The sequence below is a fragment of the Zingiber officinale genome, chromosome 10A (assembly GCF_018446385.1).
Source record: "Zingiber officinale cultivar Zhangliang chromosome 10A, Zo_v1.1, whole genome shotgun sequence".
NCBI classification, from domain to species: domain Eukaryota; kingdom Viridiplantae; phylum Streptophyta; class Magnoliopsida; order Zingiberales; family Zingiberaceae; genus Zingiber; species Zingiber officinale.
Genome location: NC_056004.1, coordinates 15,074,665 through 15,093,240, shown reverse-complemented (window position 1 = coordinate 15,093,240; position 18,576 = coordinate 15,074,665). Strand labels below are relative to the sequence as shown.

Genomic DNA, 18,576 nt, shown 5'->3' with positions numbered 1-18,576 from the left:
ACTGGAGTTCCCTTTTCAGTTAGAGCTGTGGCCCTGGTGTTTTTGAGTACCTGAGCCTCCTTGACCTTTGGATTCTGAGAGGACTTGCTTCTGCTGCTTGATATTGTTCTGGTAGTGCTCGGTGGTCAGAGCACTGCTTTCTAGTTCTTCAGCGGTCTACGGCCTATGAACGCCGCTGGCCACGTTCATTGCTATTTCCGGCCTTAGCATTTTGAGCATCAACCGGACTCGTTCTTTTTCAGTGCTGACTAGTTCTGGGCATAGACGAGCCAATCTGTTGAATTTCTTCACGACTTCCTCCACTGAAAGGTTGCCCTGGCGAAATTCAGTGAACTCGTCGTAGTGGCGGTTTGTGACCCGCATGTGGAAGAACTCTTCAAAGAATTCTCTCTCGAAGTCGGCCCATGTCATCTGGTTCACTGGGCGCTTCACTTTAATTCTTTCCCACCACATACGTGTGTCTCGTGTCAGGCAGAAGGAGGCGCATTTCACCTTTTCAACCTCTGGCCAGTCTAGAAGCTCCATCGTACTCTCTAGTGTTTTGAACCAAGCTTGGGCATCCCATGGTTCACTAGTGTCTGAAAAGTTCTCTGGCTTGATTCTCTGCCACTGGATCAAATAGGCTTCTCTCTTCGCCCCTGCTGCTGGGGCTACTGTTGCTGCAGGTTGGACTGGTGGAACCTCTATCACTACTGGGGTTGTTAAGTTAGGTTCCGGTGTGACAGTGAGAGTGTTCTGCTGATTAGCCCTTAAGGTGGCTATCTCCTGTTGCTGTTCAGCTAGCTGCTTTTGTAACTGAGCCACTACTGCTGTAAGGTCTGGGGGAGGCACTGAACTGCCTGCCACATGCTGGGGCTCAGTAGCTGGTGTCTTTCTAGCTGGGCGTCCTCGTACCATTTTCTAAAGAGATAGAGGGCATACCTAACTAATACAATCATGTTTATATAACTATTACTACTATCATGTTAAGTGCTATCATAAATTAACATGCTATAGTATCTATAAACAGGAAAGAGACAACATAATAAAGTGAGAGGTATTCTTACTTGGAAGCTGCAGGTTCAATGTTGATGTGTGTGTAGGAAGTTTGGAACTTTTGCTCTGATACCACTCTGTAACGACCCGCCTCCTACTGAACTAGGCTGCGAGGCCGGACCGTCACATTAGGCTGTGCTAAGCTATAAGGTGCGGAAAACTGTACTAATTAAAATTTTACTCTACTAATGACTACTACAGTCGGTAAGATTAGGTTCAAAGACCTTTTTATTGACATACATACACTATGGAAGGAACCCAAACTTTCTACTTGATCATAAAATGAAATGAGAACCTCCCAGTTGAAATCAGACACTCCAATCGATCGGCTGATCGATTGGAGTCATCTGATCGATCCACTGATCGATTCAGCGTGCTACTGTGCATGGACAAAATTTTGGATCGATCGACTGATCAATCCAGCTTGACAAATCGATCCAGTAATCGATTCATCGTGCTACTATGCACGAACAAAATTCTGGATCGATCGGCTGATCGATCCAGCTTGACTAATCGATCTAGTGATCGATTCAGCATGCTACTATGCACGGACAAAATTCTGGATCGATCGGCTGATCGATCCAGACTTGCCAATCGATCCAGTGATTGATTCCAAAGCTCTCTGTTCATGAGAGCTAATTCCCCGATCGATCGGTTGATCGATCCATTAACTCTCTGTTTGCGACAGCACGCTGCCGGATCGATCGACTGATCGATCCAAAAGCTTACTGTTTGCGGAACCGAGCTCCCCAATCAATCAGCTGATCGATTGAGGGCCCTCCAATCGATTGGCTGATCGATTGGGGTTCCTGATTTCACAGCTGAGCTCTGATTTCAGCACTATTTCGTGCAGAAATCACATATATCAACTCTATAAGCATAAAGCGAAACTACTAGGCATATCACTACTCATAGTTTGCTATCTGTAACAAACTTAGTGCATACTTCACCTTTCATACTACTTAAACATTCTAAAGTATAGAAAATAACCAAAATCAAAAATGCTAAATTTCAGGTTTGCTAGTTCCCAAGCATCATTATTCCAAGTTCCTGTCACACACATCTTCATCGCATTGTCCTCCAGCCCCGCTAATCCATCTTTCCTTTACCTTTATCTGCAGTATAAGGAAAAGAAGTGTCTGTAAGCTTGGGAGCTTAGTAAGAAACCATCTACCTCACAAAAACATGCACACGATAAAAACATGCTTTTTAAAGAATGCTATTTAAAACATATGCTGAACATGTTAAAGCATGGCATACAGAAATTACTAACATGAATACTAAAACATGTCATCAAAACTAATCATGGGATATCATTAAGAAAGAGCTAAACTTGAACATAAACTGAGCTGAACTGAACTAAGCTAATATTGAATTTAAATCATGTTCACATAACTGATTGTGAGTTTTTGAAAGCTGTTTATCATAAATCGATGAAAATACTAATCATGCTACTGATGGGCCCGGCAACTGTACTTGCTATGCGTGCATCCCTAACTAGACCCGAGTTAGCAAATTCTGAATCTAGTAGGGTTTACTAGGTTATCTAAACCTAGGGACGACTATGGGAGCGCAACTCAAGGACATCTAGTCTAGTACAGTGCCACTAATAAAAGTAAAATACTGGATCATAAGCTAATTAATTTATCTTGCTTTTACTAGGTTATCTGAACCTAGAGGCGACTATGGGAGCCCACCCATTGGACCGTAGTCCCATATAAGCTGAAGCAAGACTAAATATGCTATTTTAAATGCTTCTACTGCATTTACTGAGCTATTAAAATGCCTACTGTAGCATTTTACTGAGCTAAACATTTTATCAAACACTTGGTGTCCACTAGAACACACCCTACGTACTGAAAATCTGCATACGACTAAACTAATGCATATAAACATACGAATAGCTACTTATACTGTAGGTGAGGGGTTTCTTACATCCTGCGCTAGATTTCCTTACGATCTGTTCGCTAGGTTTTCCGGAAGGACGATCTTCTCGACGATCCTCCTACGTCTACGTGCTCTTCTCGTGGAGAGGAGCGTCCTCGTGCCGGAGTTGTCGCCGGAAGGTGTTCCTACGACCCTAGGGATGGAACCCTAGGTCTCTTGGGGTTTTGGTGGCTGAGAGGGTGCAGAAGAGAGAGAGAGACGGCGTGAGGGTGAGGAGAGGAAGAAATCCTGATCCAAAATAAACCCTCACTTAATTATTTCCCTATTTATATTAAGTGGTTTATTCGACCAACTTAAACTTAAATATAATTGCTTCCCTCTTCTTTCAGCACACCCCTGCTGGGGCCTCCTGGTTTCTAGAGTTCTCTATAAGAGACTGGGTCCATAGGTTGCGGGTTCAATTTCCGCTTAGGAAATTTTACGTTTCTATTTATTTTTGTTACTTCCACTAATCAAAAAATTCTATAAAAATATCCTAAAATACCAGAAAATTAGTAGGATATTTCTAATAATTTATTTAGAAATTTTCGGGTGTTACAAGATGCTCTTTACCTTTTTCAATTAATTCCTGTAGTTGCTTCATATGGATGTTTTCTTCAAGACTTCCGTTAAGGAAAGTTGTCTTGACTTCCATTTGCCAAATCTCATAATCCATATGAGCAGCAATGGATAAGAGTATCCGGATAGACTTTAGCATAGCTACCGGCGAAAAAGTCTCCTCATAATCGATTCCCTTTTTCTGAGTATACCCTTTCGCAACAAGCCTTGCCTTGAAGGTTTCTACCTTCCCATTTGTCCCTCTTTTCCTTTTGTAGATCCACTTGCATCTACCGTCTTTTACACCATCAGGTGTTTCTACAAGCTCCAGATTTTATTAGAATACATAGACTCTATTTCAGAATTCATTGCCTTTTGCCAAGATACTGCATCTTTATCTTGGAGTGCTTCGTCATATGTTTGGGGATTAGATTCATGTTTACCTTGAATAAAATCCGAAGATTCTCCCAAAAACATGAATCTTTCTGGTTGTTTCACAACCCTCCCACTACGACGAGGCACTGTCTACGGTTGTGTATCATTTGTGAGTCGTGTTTCAGTCTCTTGTGGTACTTCATCTTGTACTGTTGGTACTGAAGTAGACGTGTCCTCTCTCATTTCTTCTAGAACAATTTTACTTTTGGGCTTGTGTTACATTATATTGTCTTCTTCTAAAAACTGGGCATTGGTGCTAACAATGACTTTCTGGTCTTTAGGACTATTAAATAAACCACCTTTCGTTCCTCTAGGATAACCCACAAACACGCAAACTTCTTGTACGAGATTCTAACTTATCAGCATCTACTTTCAGCACATGTGCTGGACTATCCCAAATCTGAATATGTCTTAGACTGGGCTTTCGCCCATTCCACAATTCTGTGGGAGTAGAGGGTACTGATTTAGAAGGTACTAAGTTCAGAATGTGCACTACTGTTCCCAGAGCGTATCCCCAAAACGAATTTGGTAATTCTGAATAACTCATCATCGATCAAACCATTTCCATAAGAGTCCTATTCCTTCATTCTGCCACACCATTCTGTTGGGGTGTACCAGGTGCGAACAACTGGGATTGAATCCCGGCCTCTGATAAGTAATTCCTAAACTCTCCTAAGAGGTACTCGCCACCACGATCAGACCGTAGTGTTTTGATACTTTTACCAAGACATTTTTCCACATCAACCTTGTACTATTTGAACTTATCAAAGCACTCAGACTTACGGCGCATTAAGTAAATGTATCCCTATCTCGAATAATGTTCTATAAAAGAGACAAAGTATTCGAAATCACCTCTTGCCAGGATAGACATAGGACCACACAAATTAGAATGAACCAGTTCTAACACATCTTTGGCTCTATACCCCTTGGCCTTAAACAGTCTCTTGGTCATTTTACCTTCTAAGCAAGATTCATAGGTTGGATAGTTTTCCAACTCTAATGTACCCAAGAGTCAATCGACTATAAGCCTTTGAATCCTACTTAAGTTAATATGACCAAGCCTTAGATGCCAAAGATATGTTTGATTCATTTCCGAAGGTTCTTTTCTCTTATTAGAGTTAGAAGATGTGTTAATAATTTCCATTTGTTGCTTTGTGGAAGAAATTGGTTTTAAAGTATATAAATTGTCAACCAATGCACCAGAACAGATAATAACCTTATTTCTCTTTATAACCACATTGTCATTAAAGGAAACAGAATATCCTTCCCAAAATAGTTTAGAAACTAAAATTAAATTCTTTCTAAAACTGGGTACACAAAGACAATTTCTTAAAACCAAACTTCTATTCCTATCAAAAGATTAGTAGACGTCTCCCACTGCAACAGCCGCCACCTTAGTAGCATTGCCCATGTAGACGGTTATTTCTCCTTCAAATAGTCGTCAGGTTTCCTAGAACCCCTACAAAGAGTTGCAGACATGATTAGTGGCTCCCGTATCTACACACCAGGTGCTGGTAGATAACACCGCTAAACATGTTTCTACTATTAGAGAATGAGATATACCTTTATTATTTTGATTCCTACGAGGACAGTCCACCTTCCAATGTCCTGACTGCTTGCAGATGAAGCACTTGCCCTTCGGCTTCTTCATTCCAGATTTGTGTCCTGTACCCTGAGGTTTGTTCACCTTCTTTGCTGGAAAGACCTGTTTCTTTTTCTTCTTGCCTTTCGACTTAGATGTAGAACCATTTTCAGCATAGTGAATCCGAGAACTGTGACAAAAAATACCTTCTGCTGCCTGTAGTTCTGTCAGAAGTTTCGCCAATGTATACTCCCTTTTGTTCATGTTATAGTTCAAGCGAAACTGCTTAAAACTTCTGGATAGCATTTGGAGAATTATATCGACTAGGGTTTCCCCATCGATATCACCTCCAAGGACTTGTATTTCGTTCAGATAAGCCATCATTTTGAGGATATGATCCCTTACGGGTGTCCCCTCTGACATGGTTGCTGTCATTAACTTTCTCATTGCCTCTTGTCTAGCAGTCCGACTCTGGTGCCCAAAGAGTTCTTTGAGATTGTTCATTATATCATAAGCTGTTGGTAAATCTTGATGCTGATGTTGCAATACATTTGACATTGAAGCCAAAATGTAACACCGCACCATCTCATCTTCTTTTACCCATTTCTTATGATACTCAATCTCCTCTGGGGTAGAATCACCATTAGGTGCATCTGGGCATACCTCTGACAGTACAAACTTATAGCTTTCAGCAGTTAAGACAATATTCAGGTTTCTTTTTCAATCTATATAGTTGGGACCAGTAAGTCTATTCTCTTTCAGAATAATGGCCAGTGGGTTGAAAGTCATCCTAAGAATCATAAAATAAATTTTGGCCAGGACTCTAAATTTAGAATAATATTCAATCCTCAAACAATACTATTTTAAATTAACCAACAACTCAAATCACCGTGAATTTTGCATGCCACGATAGTGTGGACGTATACAAAATCAAACATTTGTAAGAGAAGGTTTTACCCATTAATTTTATTCTTGTCAACCTAACTTTTTGACAAATAAAATTAATAATTGGTATTCCTTTGGTCACACAAATAATAGCAGTGACTCCGATGGGGAGGATACTATTAGACGTGCCTATGTGTATACCATTACTTGACACTTAGTCCATTAATAAGATTGTGCCCCTTCCGATGGGGAAGATCACACGCTCTTAAATAATTTCCTATAGTCATCCAAAATAGAAATTTGATCTAGTGATCCGCAAACAAACTCATCCGATATGGAGGAAGGCACTCAGAGCCAACGCGCAAGTTTGTTTGCATCACTTACAAACCAGTAATGGAGACCGTGAAATTTATTAAAATCCCTCTCACACTTAGTTATTTAAAAATGAGGATTTTAGCATATGCAAGCATATCATGCACACATACATCATAGTAAATAAAAGCAATAAATTTAAAAATTAATTTTCCAACTATTATGGCCTTTTCCATCACTATTGTAACACCCCGCCCTTCCCCTCGCATCGGGAAGGGGGCGAAGGGACGGAGGTTACTTGAAAACATACATATATGGCAGTGGAAGTAAATAATGTTTTTTTAAACAAATTAAACTAACTTAAGCATACGATCATGTTGTCATAGAAACATGCTCATTATGATAAGATCATATATCCAACATATCATGTTAACATTCATAACTTGATCTAACCTCTACTACTTACTACATAATGCATAGCATTTTACTTGAACTAAGCATATTATCAGTGATCATCAAAACATAAGTTCATAGTGAGTAGACATCAATAAATATCATCCATCATATGTAAAGTTTTAGAACATAGAAACATTAAGTAGATTTATTCCACCATGCCACTGCCACACACATTCTTGCCCTTCCTGCTGCTCCCTTTTAATTCAACCATTCCTTTCCGTTGTCTGCAGTACAAGGGAAATTAAACTATAAGCACATAGGCTTAGTAAGATTCTTTCCTACTCACAAAACATGAATCATGCATCTAAACATAAAGTGCTACATGTTCATTTAACCAACATCTAGATATAAATCTGCATACTAGCATAAAGTGGAGTCATACTCATGTAAGTAAATCACAACATAGCATGTGAGAGTTCATACACAAAGTAATAACATGATCATCTAGGCATCGTAAACTTATTTTTTAGAAAGGAACATCTTACTAAAACATAAAGGAAAACATTTAGCATGAATAAACATATGCAAGATGTCCTTTGAAAATATGCATCATGAATGAGTATATGCAAGATGTCCTTTGAAAACATATATATCATGTAAATACTTAAACATAATCTCATCATGAGAACCCGGCTTTATACCACATACATACATAAATGCGCGCATCCTAAGTAGATCCAAGGTAGCAAATCTTGAACCTACTAGGATCTTGGCCCGTTTCATAGACCATCGACCTAGGGGCACTACAACAAAATTGCTCATAGACATCGGTTTTCCACCGGTGTCTATTTGATTTTCGACCGATGTCTATGAAGCCGATGTTAAAAGTCTGCCATTTTAGACATCGGGTTAAAACCGGTGTAGTATCACTTAACGACACCGGTCTTCAAATCGGTTATTAACCGGTGTAGTATCACTTAACGACACAGTTTCATCAACGGTGTAAAACCGATGTAATATTGTATGTTAATAACACCAGTTTTGGCAGCGGTAAATGACCGATGTAATATTACTTTACAACACCGGTTTTACATCGGTGGAAAACCGATGTAATATGTATATTTTTTAACAGCACGGATTTGATTTTAAAACCGACAATAACAAAAAAAAAACATAAATATTCACAAATTATACAAATATTCTTCATTCAATAATATCCATAAAATACACAAATATTCACAAATTATATAAATAATCTTCTTACAACAATATCCATAAAATACCCAAACATTCTTTTTACATCAAAAGCTAACTAATAGATATCAAAATCAAAGTATAACATTCTGTTAACACATCAAGGTACAACTGTCTCAAATGTAATCTAGCATGCATTCAGCCCACTCGAACCGCACTTCATCAATTTCAACTCTGGAGTACTTGAGATTTGTAAACTGTAAAAACACATAAATCCACCATATGTCAAATAACTAAAACAAATGTGTGCATGTATCAAATAAAATAGAATACTGAGTTTTTAAAGGCTGCTGTGGAAGATAATGAATATAACAGTGAAGGAAGCATAGAAGAACAAAGAAAATGTTCATAGTTAACAAGCAAATGAAGAGATATACTATTTATTGTACTACCTCTGATGCCATCTTCCAAATCTCATAAGCAAGAATGCAACTATGCCCTTTGTATACACATGGCTAATAGACATAATACAATAAGGAGCGAAAGCTATAAAATTCACCATCACCACGCAATCAATGAAGCAGGCAAACACAAGGTGGGTTGATATGCAGTGAATCAAAAGGCAACTGTGCCCTTTTTTTGTGGCTTTCATCTTTCCCAGATAATGCCTTCAGTGATTTTTGCTGCTAACTTGGTTTATGTTTTTTCACATCTTTGTATTAGCGGAATGGATTAAGATTATAAAACCCTCTTACATTTCTTTTGTAGTTGGTTAATTTTGAGAGCTGGAAAATTATTTTCTCAGAATCTAAGAAAAGTGCTGGTTACTTCAGCAGAGTCTCTCTTCCAGAATATAATGTTCCTCGAGAGCAACAAGAAATGGAAATTCAAGCTAACATCTTTGCTTTTGGAGTAGTTTTACTGGAAATAATCAGTGGAAGACCTCCATATTGCAAGGAAAGAGGGTGTCTGATAAATTGGGTAAGATGCATATTTGAAAATATTTGATACTCAAAAACAGCATCAGCTTCTTGTAACAGATACTGAGGGCATAAACCCAAATTTGTTCTTATTTCCTACAAACTTCCGATAATCATTTGTTCCATGTAGTTTAGAAGCTTAATTCTCAACAAGCCCTCTAATCAGTTCATACAATAGTCAGGGTAAGTTAAAGGTTGTATTACCTCTATTTAGCTACCTTATCACATCCCAACTGAGGAAACCATAGCCTCGCTGCAAATCACAAGTTTCTTTCAACATTATCTTCCCTTTGGAGATTCATTAGTTGGAAAAGACATAACATTGTTTGCCCTTTGGGTTCGCTAGTCTCAAGATATATCCTTCTTGATCCAACAGTTTGTGATTCATATTAGTAGATTCATGCTATATATCCACGGCTCATTGTTCTTCTATGTTATACAGGCCACAAAGTATCTTCAAAACCCAGAAGAGATAAGTAAACTAGTAGACCCTGAACTGAAAAACACAAAGTCAGAAGACCTCGCGGGTTACAGTTAGCCATGTGCATGAAGATGGGGGTCTAAAAGTGTATATCTGGTTAAGTAGGGTCATACTTGATGGTAGATGTACAAAAAAAAATTGGTTCTCAAAATTCAGAAAATACACTTAAACAATAAAAAAAAACTTAGTTTAGAGTCACAAAATGAACCTTTTGCTATGAAACAGGAGCCCAACATTTAAACAATCAAAATAAGGATTAGTATTGATTACCCATTTATCTTAATAGGTTAGGTTAAATTCGAGTATCAATCCTTTAATCCTAAGGTTACCATTTAAGATAGCTTATCCAGCCACTCTACTCACTGCATCTCCTAATCTCTAATTCCTTTCTTCTTAGGCAATCATTTAGTCTCCAACTAGTATATGGTTTGTAACAAAAGCATAGCATTCGGTTTGTATAAAAAAAATCATTGTAACAAAAGCATAGCATCCGGTTTGTATCAAAAAATCATAGCAAGCACGAGTTTGTAAATCACGAATAAGTATTGGCAACATAATAGGCAATGAATGAGCCATATTGGAATTCAAGCAGGACAAATTGAACTTGAGATTAAGTATTGCATAAAGAAAGAATTGGATTTACCATATCCTTCCATAGAGATAATTTGTAAATCACCACCAAAATAGCGAGCATAGAGACGACTAATTGGAAGCCCATAACCATAACCAGCCATAATTACTCCATCTGAGCTTCCTTCATCGTTTTCCTCGAGTGGATTTTTAGCAGTGCTATAGAGATATGTGAAAATCTTTGGAAGACCACTTCTTGGTATGCCACCCCCTTCATCTGATATCTGAAATAATTGATAGCATATCAAGATCAGTATTCCAAAGCTAGAAAAACTAGATGATTGATATGTAACAAGAAATTCCTCGAACCATGAGTATTAACAAACAGAGAAATGCCATAAGATATTATCCAACCACATTGATCATAAGATTTTTTGGAATAACTTTATCTAGAGATCTTCTGTACCTGAGAAAGCAAAATGAGGTTGTATATTCTCAGAAATCAAAGTTTGTTCTGGTCCATTACATGATAATTCTCCAAGATTAATGACTTAAAACAGCTGAACAAAGCAAGGTGAATAACAGTAGCTAAATGTCAAACTTGATCATTCATTTCTTTCTCTTTTTTGGGGGTTGAATTATGTCTTCAACCTCTTCTTCATCATCCTCTTCCTCCTCTTCCCCCTCATCCTCAGCATTACCACTATCATCATCGTCGTCATCGTCATCATCTTGTTCATTGTTGTCATTGGGATCCTGATCTTCAGGCTCTTCCCCTTCATTCTCATCTTCCCCATCTGGTTTGCCTCCATCATCATCCTCATCACCTCCTGCAGCTTCATTGCTGTTCGCATCATTTGGGTTTTCACGGCCCACATTGTCTTCCTCCGAGTGCTCCTCTCCTCCTCCCTCCGAATCTCCATCTTTGTCTCCCTTGCCATCCCCATCGCTATCCCTGTCTCCATCTTCTTCTAAGTACTCACTCTTCTGGCCAAGCTGGACCTCAGGCATCTTATTGACTAGGTCCTGAATGCAAAAGTCATTCAATTGAGAAGTATTAGTCTTCTTTAGCAACATTAGTGTTGAATGCAAAAAAGTCAAGAAAGGTTTCCAAACTTAAACTTGCGTCATTTTGCACAAACACTACGTTTTGCAGCGAGTTGAATTTCACTAAGAAAACACAAATTAAATTATCCAGAATTTCAACAAGGTGCATCCACTAGAATGCAGCATAAACCATCCGCAAGACCTACATCCTTAAAATGCCAATGTATATTTGACATGATTTTACAAAGCTATTGAAATTGTCTACAGACAGCAGAACATCAAGACACCCTTTTTTCCATCCACAATTCATAGCAAAAAAGTTGAATAACTAATGTTTGTCCCTTAGCCAAACAATGATTGTTCAGCAAAAGTTCAGAAACATCAATGGATACCATGTTCGTGAACAAAGAGGGAAGATAACAAAAGAGACCAGCTAGCATTGCCACCTGACCAACACAGGGTCAGATATTGATCAATGCAAGACTACATAGTACTAGGATACGAAAGAAGGAAACTTTTAATTTTCTAAGGCTGGATGATTAAAAACATTTTTAAAAAGTGTTTGTAAATATAAATTTATCAAAAAAACTGGAAGCTAAATTGGACGGAAACACATGAACAGTAATTTTTCTGTCTGATTTGGGGAGTGTAATAAGGTGAAAGTGAGAAAGTTTTTTTCAGTAAACTGCTCCTACTTCCTATTTCAAAACCAGACTAACAGACTAGTTGAATAAATTTTCGGATCATGGCTTGCAATTCCATAAGGGAGGAGTAAGAAGAATCAAAAAGCCCCATGGTGGTCCTTATCAACCATCTTAAAGAATTCTGGTGAGCAGTTATGCCCATAGGCCCACACTCCTGGGTCCTAAAGGCATGGAAGGGCACTGGTTCGGTTCCTGACAAGATTAAAAGGAAACTTTCATTTTACCAGAAGGTTTATCTACTTTCAAAAATGCTTTTAGTGTTCTAAGATCGTCAAAAAACCCCTTAAGTTTGAAAACTGGAACAAGCATTTGCCCCATTTTTCATCATTCTATTTAAGTCACTGTTAAATGTTAGTAGTTATTGTAAGATATATTTAAAGAACAGATAAATCTTATAGGTCGGTGCAATAAATTTTTTCCTAAAATTAACATCGAGCTTGCAAAGATGCATCTTGTATTTTTATTTTCTGGAATGACACAAAAGAGCAGTAATTGAGGGAGACAAGAAAACCTTTTAAAAGTGAAATGACGGAATCAACTCTTACCGTGAGCAGAAATCGAGCTGCGGCGAGCAATTCCGCCACCGGAACTGTGTTGTTGCAATTCAGCGATCGGAGAAGCGCCGCTTCGGCGGCCACCTGGGCTTGGACGGCCATGATCCTGCCTGCCGGCGATGGACGGAAATGCCAAATGGAAAATAGCTGCCGTCGGATGTGATGGAAATCGGAAACCCTATTCGAGAACAAAGAAAGAAAATTCCATTTTCTTCTATACTCTTTATTTTTCCCAACTAGATCATTTTAGCAAACAAGATTTTGAAGAAAATCCCAAATAAGCCGATCGTTTTCATGCTCTGTGTTGAATGAAAATGATCTGGCAGTAGAACCAGTCGATCTATAAACCGAACCCCTTAACCGAATCCGATCACAGAGGATATGGCAGTAGAATTAAAGAGCGAAAAATCGATGCCGAGACGATCCGGGTGTCGGAGGCGTTGGCGCCGATGCGGACTGTGCGGCTGACCCGGGACAGGGGACGAGACGCGGCGACGATGCGGCGGCTGCTGGCGGTGGAGGGGGGCCTGGCGGTGTGCCCGGAGGGGACGACGTGCCGGGAGACGTACCTGCTGCGGTTCAGCCCGCTGTTCGCAGAGGTGGCGGAGGAGGTGGTGCCGGTGGCTCTGGACGCGCGGGTGGGAATGCTGTACGCTACCAAGGCCTCCTCTTCTCAACCAAATGGAGGAGTTGGAGTAGATGCGGTGTGGTTGGACGGAGAAGCAAGTTCATCGTGTCTTGATCCTGATCGGGAGAGGATCTAGGAAGGGGGGAAGAGGGAGATGAGGTTGAGAGAGATGGTCGGAGGTTTAGGTTTAGACTGAGAGAGATGGTCGGATGGTCGGATGGTCGGAGGTTTAGGTTATCGCGAGAGAGATGTCGCGCGGAGGAAGGGCGGGATAAAGATTTAGGTTTGGAGGGAATTCACAGTGTGCAGATTTTGGCTTGTGGGGAAAAATTAAAATATTATTTGGGTTCATTAACATCGGATTTTAAAAACCGATGTTAAAATCGGTGTCTATTAACCAAAAAAAGGGCGCTCATAGACATCGCCTAAAAAATCGATGTCTATGAGCTAAAATCTGCGCTCATAGACACCGGTTTTTAGAAAAACCGGTGTAAAATACTCAAAAACATCGGTTTTAGCCTAAAACCGTTGTTGTTCCACTGATGTCTATGAGCGATTTTGTTGTAGTGGGGCAACTTAGGAGACCATCCCTTTTACTAGGCCCGTTTCATAGACCATCGACCTTGGGGTAACTTAGGAGCTCATCCCTGGTACAAGCCATACAAAGTAAAATAACATATCATGATTCATATCATATCATATCATAGCATATCATGTTCTTGTCCTATAATGGCATATCATATTCTTGTCATATCACGAAGAGTACTCTTAGTCCCAACTTAAGGGAAGCATCTCTTAGGCTTTTCATCATACATGAGCCTTGCATAACATAGTAGCATAAAGTGCACATAACACATAGCATTTCTTAGAGAAAACATACATGATGACGTAAGTGCACATAACAAATAGCATGATGGCATAAAATCCATATCACATTATAATAAATCATTAGCATACATGATTGGGGTTTTTGATCTTCCTATAACCCTAAATCTTAACCTAACCGAAACCTAGAGGTAGGATTCTAGGTTATCTTTTTTTTATTATTTATTTTTAACCCCACATGAAGAATGGAAAACTTAAACTAACCATATATATCAAGAATCATACATCATGAGAAAATATAAACATGTATAGTTAGGTTCAAAACTTTTCCCTAAACCTTCCATTTAATCTTGGCCGAACCCTAAAGGTAAGGATCTTAGTTTTGTTTATACAACATATAGCATGAAAACTTACTAACAACATATAATAGATCATACATCATGAAGGAGCATAAGCAAGAATGATTAAATTTGAAATCCTAGCTCTAAGCCATATGTTCATCCTTGGCCGAAACCTAAGGTAAGGTTCTAGGTTTTGTTTATACAACATGTATCATGAAAACTTAACTAACAACACATAATAGATCATACATCATGAAGGAACACAAACAAACATGATTAGATTTCAAAACCTTGCTCTAAGCCTTATGTTCATCCTTGGCCGAAACCTAAGGTAAGGTTCTAGGTTTTGTTTATACAACATGTAGCATGAAAACTTAACTAACAACATATAATAGATCATACATCATGAAGGAACACAAACAAACATGATTAGATTTCAAAACCTTGCTCTAAGCCTTATGTTCATCCTTGGTCGAAACCTAAGGTAAGGTTCTAGGTTTTGTTTATACAACATGTAGCATGAAAACTTAACTAGCAACATATAATAGATCATAGATCATGAAGGAACGCAAACAAACATGATTAGATTTCAAAACCTTGCTCTAAGCCTTATGTTCATCCTTGGCCGAAACCTAAGGTAAGGTTCTAGGTTTTGTTTATACAACATGTAGCATGAAAACATAACTAACAACACCTAATAGATCATACATCATGAAGGTACACAAACAAACATGATTAGATTTCAAAACCTTGCTCTAAGCCTTATGTTCATCCTTGGCCGAAACCTAAGGTAAGATTCTAGGTTTTGTTTATACAACATGTAGCATGAAAACTTAACTAACAACATATAATAGATCATACATCATGAAGGAGCATAAACAAGCATGATTAGGTCTTAAAATTTTACTCTAAGCCAGGTATTCCATCTTGGCCGAAACCTCATGAGTGAGGTTCTAGACTTTTTGTTACAACATGAAGCATAAATTGTAAACTTGACAACCATAAGTGACCACAACTCCTCATCTTGGCCGAAACTTGCAAGGAAATCCCTAAGTTTTTCAAACAACTTTTAAACATAAAGCGTACGAGAATGATTGTACTGCAGGTGAGGGAATACTTACATCGTCTCGCTTAATTCACTAAGAGAATACCCTTTTCTTCTTGAAACTTTTTCCTAGAAGAACCTCTTTGGCTTGGTTTCGACAATGGTGAGGGTGAGGTTTTTTGGTTTTTCGGTGGAGAGAAGAAGGAAGGAAGAAAAGAGAAGAAAAATGAAGTTCTGTTTCCCTTTTTCTTATTTATGTTGAATGAAGGAAGAGGGCAATTCATCTTTTTCCATTAGGGAGGAAGAAGGCAACTCCAACTTTTCCTTCTAAGTCTCCTTCTAAATGAAAGACCTTCACCTTAACTACAATTCCCCTTCTTTTCCTAATAGCACACCCCTACTGGGGCTACTGGTTATCACATACATGTATCTAACACAAGGTCCAAGGTTCAAACCCTGGTCATGCCTTTTTTTGGTTCTATTTTTCTTTTATTTTGGAAAAATCCACATAAGGCCTAATTTAATCATGGTAAAATTCATAAAATTCCTAGGGATCCTATGGGTGTTACAGTCCCCCATACCTCATAAAAGTTTGTCCTCGAACTTAGAATAACTCTGGGTTCTTCTGCTTCATATCATCCTCGCGTTCCCAAGTAGCTTCTTCAAACCGTTGATTATGCCACAGGACCTTTACTAAGGGTACTTCTTTATTCCTTAGTCTTTTGACATCTCGGTCTAATATCCGAACCGGTCGGCTCTCATAACTTAGGTCCTCTTGGACTTGTACTCTCTGTGGCTTGATCACTTGGTCTGTGCTCGAAATACATTTCTTTAGCATCGAAACGTGGAACACATTGTGGATAGCTGACATCTCTTGAGGCAGCTCTATCTCATAAGCTACCTTGCCGACCCTTTTCTGAATCTGATATTGTCCCACGTAGCGCGGACTCAGCTTTCCCTTCTTTCCGAACCTCATCACTCCTTTCATAGGAGCTACCTTGAGAAATACCGAATCCCCGACACTAAATTCCAATGGCCTACGTCGCTTATCTGCATAATTCTTCTGCCGACTCTGAGCAGTTTCTATTCTTTGGCGGATGTTCTGTATAGCACGGGTGGTGTTGTCAATGAAATCTGTTCGGAGTCCCATCTCCTTCTTTTCACCGCCTTAGTACCAGTATATAGGGGATCTACATTTCCTGCCGTACAAAGCCTCGTAAGGCGTCATTCCAATAGTAGCTTGGTAACTATTGTTTAGGTGAATTTTGCTAAGCATAGATATTGGCACCAGCCTCCCTTGAAATCTAAGGCACAAGCTCGTAACATATCTTCTAGTACTTGGTTCACCCTTTCTGTTTGTCCATCGGTCTGAGGGTGGAAGGCAGTACTGAACAATAACTTTGTACCGAGGGCCTTCTGAGTACATTCCCAGAAATGTGAAACAAAGCGACCATCTCTATCAGAAATGATGGTCTTAGGAATCCCATGTAATCTAACAATTTCCTTAACATATAATTGAGCCAATTGCTCAATTGAGTAGGTCATCTTGATTTCTAGGAAGTGGGCGGATTTCGTCAATCTGTCCACGATTAACCCATATAGAATCATAACCGTTCGTCGTTTTGGGTAGTCCGGAGATGAAATCCATAGATATGTCCTCCCATTTCCATTCTGGAATCTGAATTGGTTGTAGTACTCCTCTAGGTCTCTGGTGTTCTGCTTTAACTCTCTGGCAGATCAGGCAGGTACTGACATACTGAGCCACGTCTTTTTTCATACCGAACCACCAGAATTTCTTTTTCAAGTCCTGGTACATCTTGGTGGATCCAGGATGCATCGCATAGGGTGTTGCATGGGCTTCTTCCAGTATCTTCTTCCGAAACTTTGGATCGTCGGGGATACATAAGCGGTCCCTGAAGTATAATACTCCATTGTCAGCGATACAGAATCCGTCGTTCTTTCCTTCTAAGCTCTCTTGCTTGATCCTTTGGATGCTTGGGTCACGGGTTTGCTTCCCCAATATATCGTCTAACAGCGTTGGTGCTATTGTCAGGGTAGAGAGCTGTCCGGACATAGTTTCGACCCCGTAACACATAATTCCCCTTGGCTTCCCAATAAACTCAAACATTGGTTCTGCTTCAGGCCGAAAGACTACTTTTCTTTTTCGGCACTCTATTGAGGCACCGTACTTGCTCAAGAAATCCATGCCCAATATAATATCATAATCCTGCATATCGAGTACTATCAGATCACTGTAGAGTTCTTTGTCTGCGATTCTGATGGGCGCGGCTCGCAGCATATGAGTAGATGGCATTATTTCTCCCGACGGTAGGGTTGTTAAGAATTTGAAATCTAAGGCTTGAGGTGGCATGTCTATCTTTCTTGTGAAAAGTGTAGAGACGAACGAGTGTGTTGCCCCAGTATCAAATAATACAGTAGCATGCTGACTAAAAATAAATATCTGACATGTGACAATTGTAGAATCATTCACCACATCTTCCTTGGTGAGGGAGAAGATCCTGGCATTCGTCGTAACTGGTGGAGCTTCCAATCTCCCTTGCCTTATCTGAGGGCCTTATCTGACGTGTTTGCATTAGGTGTAGTTGTGAGGGAGCACCTCGGTTCTGGACATACTGCTGAGGAGGTGTCTGAACCTGAGTAGGGCAGTTTCTGGCCATATGTCCTTCCAATCAACAGTTGTAGCACTTATTTGTGCCTATCCGGCATATCCCTGGGTACTTCTTCCCACATGCGATACACTGAGGAAACATGGGTTGCTTGCTTGCGGGACCACCCTTAGAGTCGTTCCATTGCTTTCTCTTGCCACTGTGGTTTCCTTTCCAGCTGGCTTTGGTATTTTGAGGTTTCTATCCTCCTGGTTGGGCTTGACTCTCGCCCTTGTTCATCGCCTTAAAATAATGTTCGGTGAGCAGGGCACTGCTGATTAGCTCTTCTGTGGTCTGCGGTCTATTAACTCCTCCAGCCACGTTTAGAGCTATTTCGGGTCTAAGCATCTTTAGCATGAGTCTGACCCTTTCTCTTTCCGTACTGACCAACTCTGGGCATAGGCGTGCTAGT

The 18,576-nt window shown here is 39.6% G+C and overlaps 1 protein-coding gene and 1 long non-coding RNA gene across 2 annotated transcripts; one reads left to right on the top strand and one right to left on the bottom strand.

Annotated features, from left to right (window-relative positions):
- The first annotated feature begins 9,104 nt into the window (after positions 1–9,104).
- On the top strand, positions 9,105–9,792 carry LOC122027783. Its single transcript, XR_006124518.1, has 2 exons — positions 9,105–9,304; positions 9,746–9,792. It is a non-coding gene; the product is annotated as an uncharacterized LOC122027783 (long non-coding RNA).
- Positions 9,793–10,821: 1,029 nt separating this feature from the next.
- LOC122026134 (phosphopantothenoylcysteine decarboxylase subunit VHS3-like) lies at positions 10,822–12,981 on the bottom strand. The gene is made up of 2 exons (XM_042584775.1): positions 12,651–12,981; positions 10,822–11,380 (listed from the first exon to the last, which is right to left on the bottom strand). Exons 1-2 carry the CDS (start codon positions 12,759–12,761, stop codon positions 10,964–10,966), a joined length of 528 nt encoding a protein of 175 aa, XP_042440709.1. The 5' UTR covers positions 12,762–12,981; the 3' UTR covers positions 10,822–10,963.
- Positions 12,982–18,576: the final 5,595 nt, after the last annotated feature.

Excerpts from the sequence above, each read along its gene's own strand:
- LOC122026134 (XM_042584775.1), bottom strand. The coding sequence starts at position 12,761 with ATGGCCGTCCAAGCCCAGGTGGCCGCCGAAGCGGCGCTTCTCCGATCG. Across the intron at positions 11,381-12,650 it reads CAGCTCGATTTCTGCTCACG|GACCTAGTCAATAAGATGCC; the intron begins GTAAGAGTTGAT and ends TTTTGCATTCAG.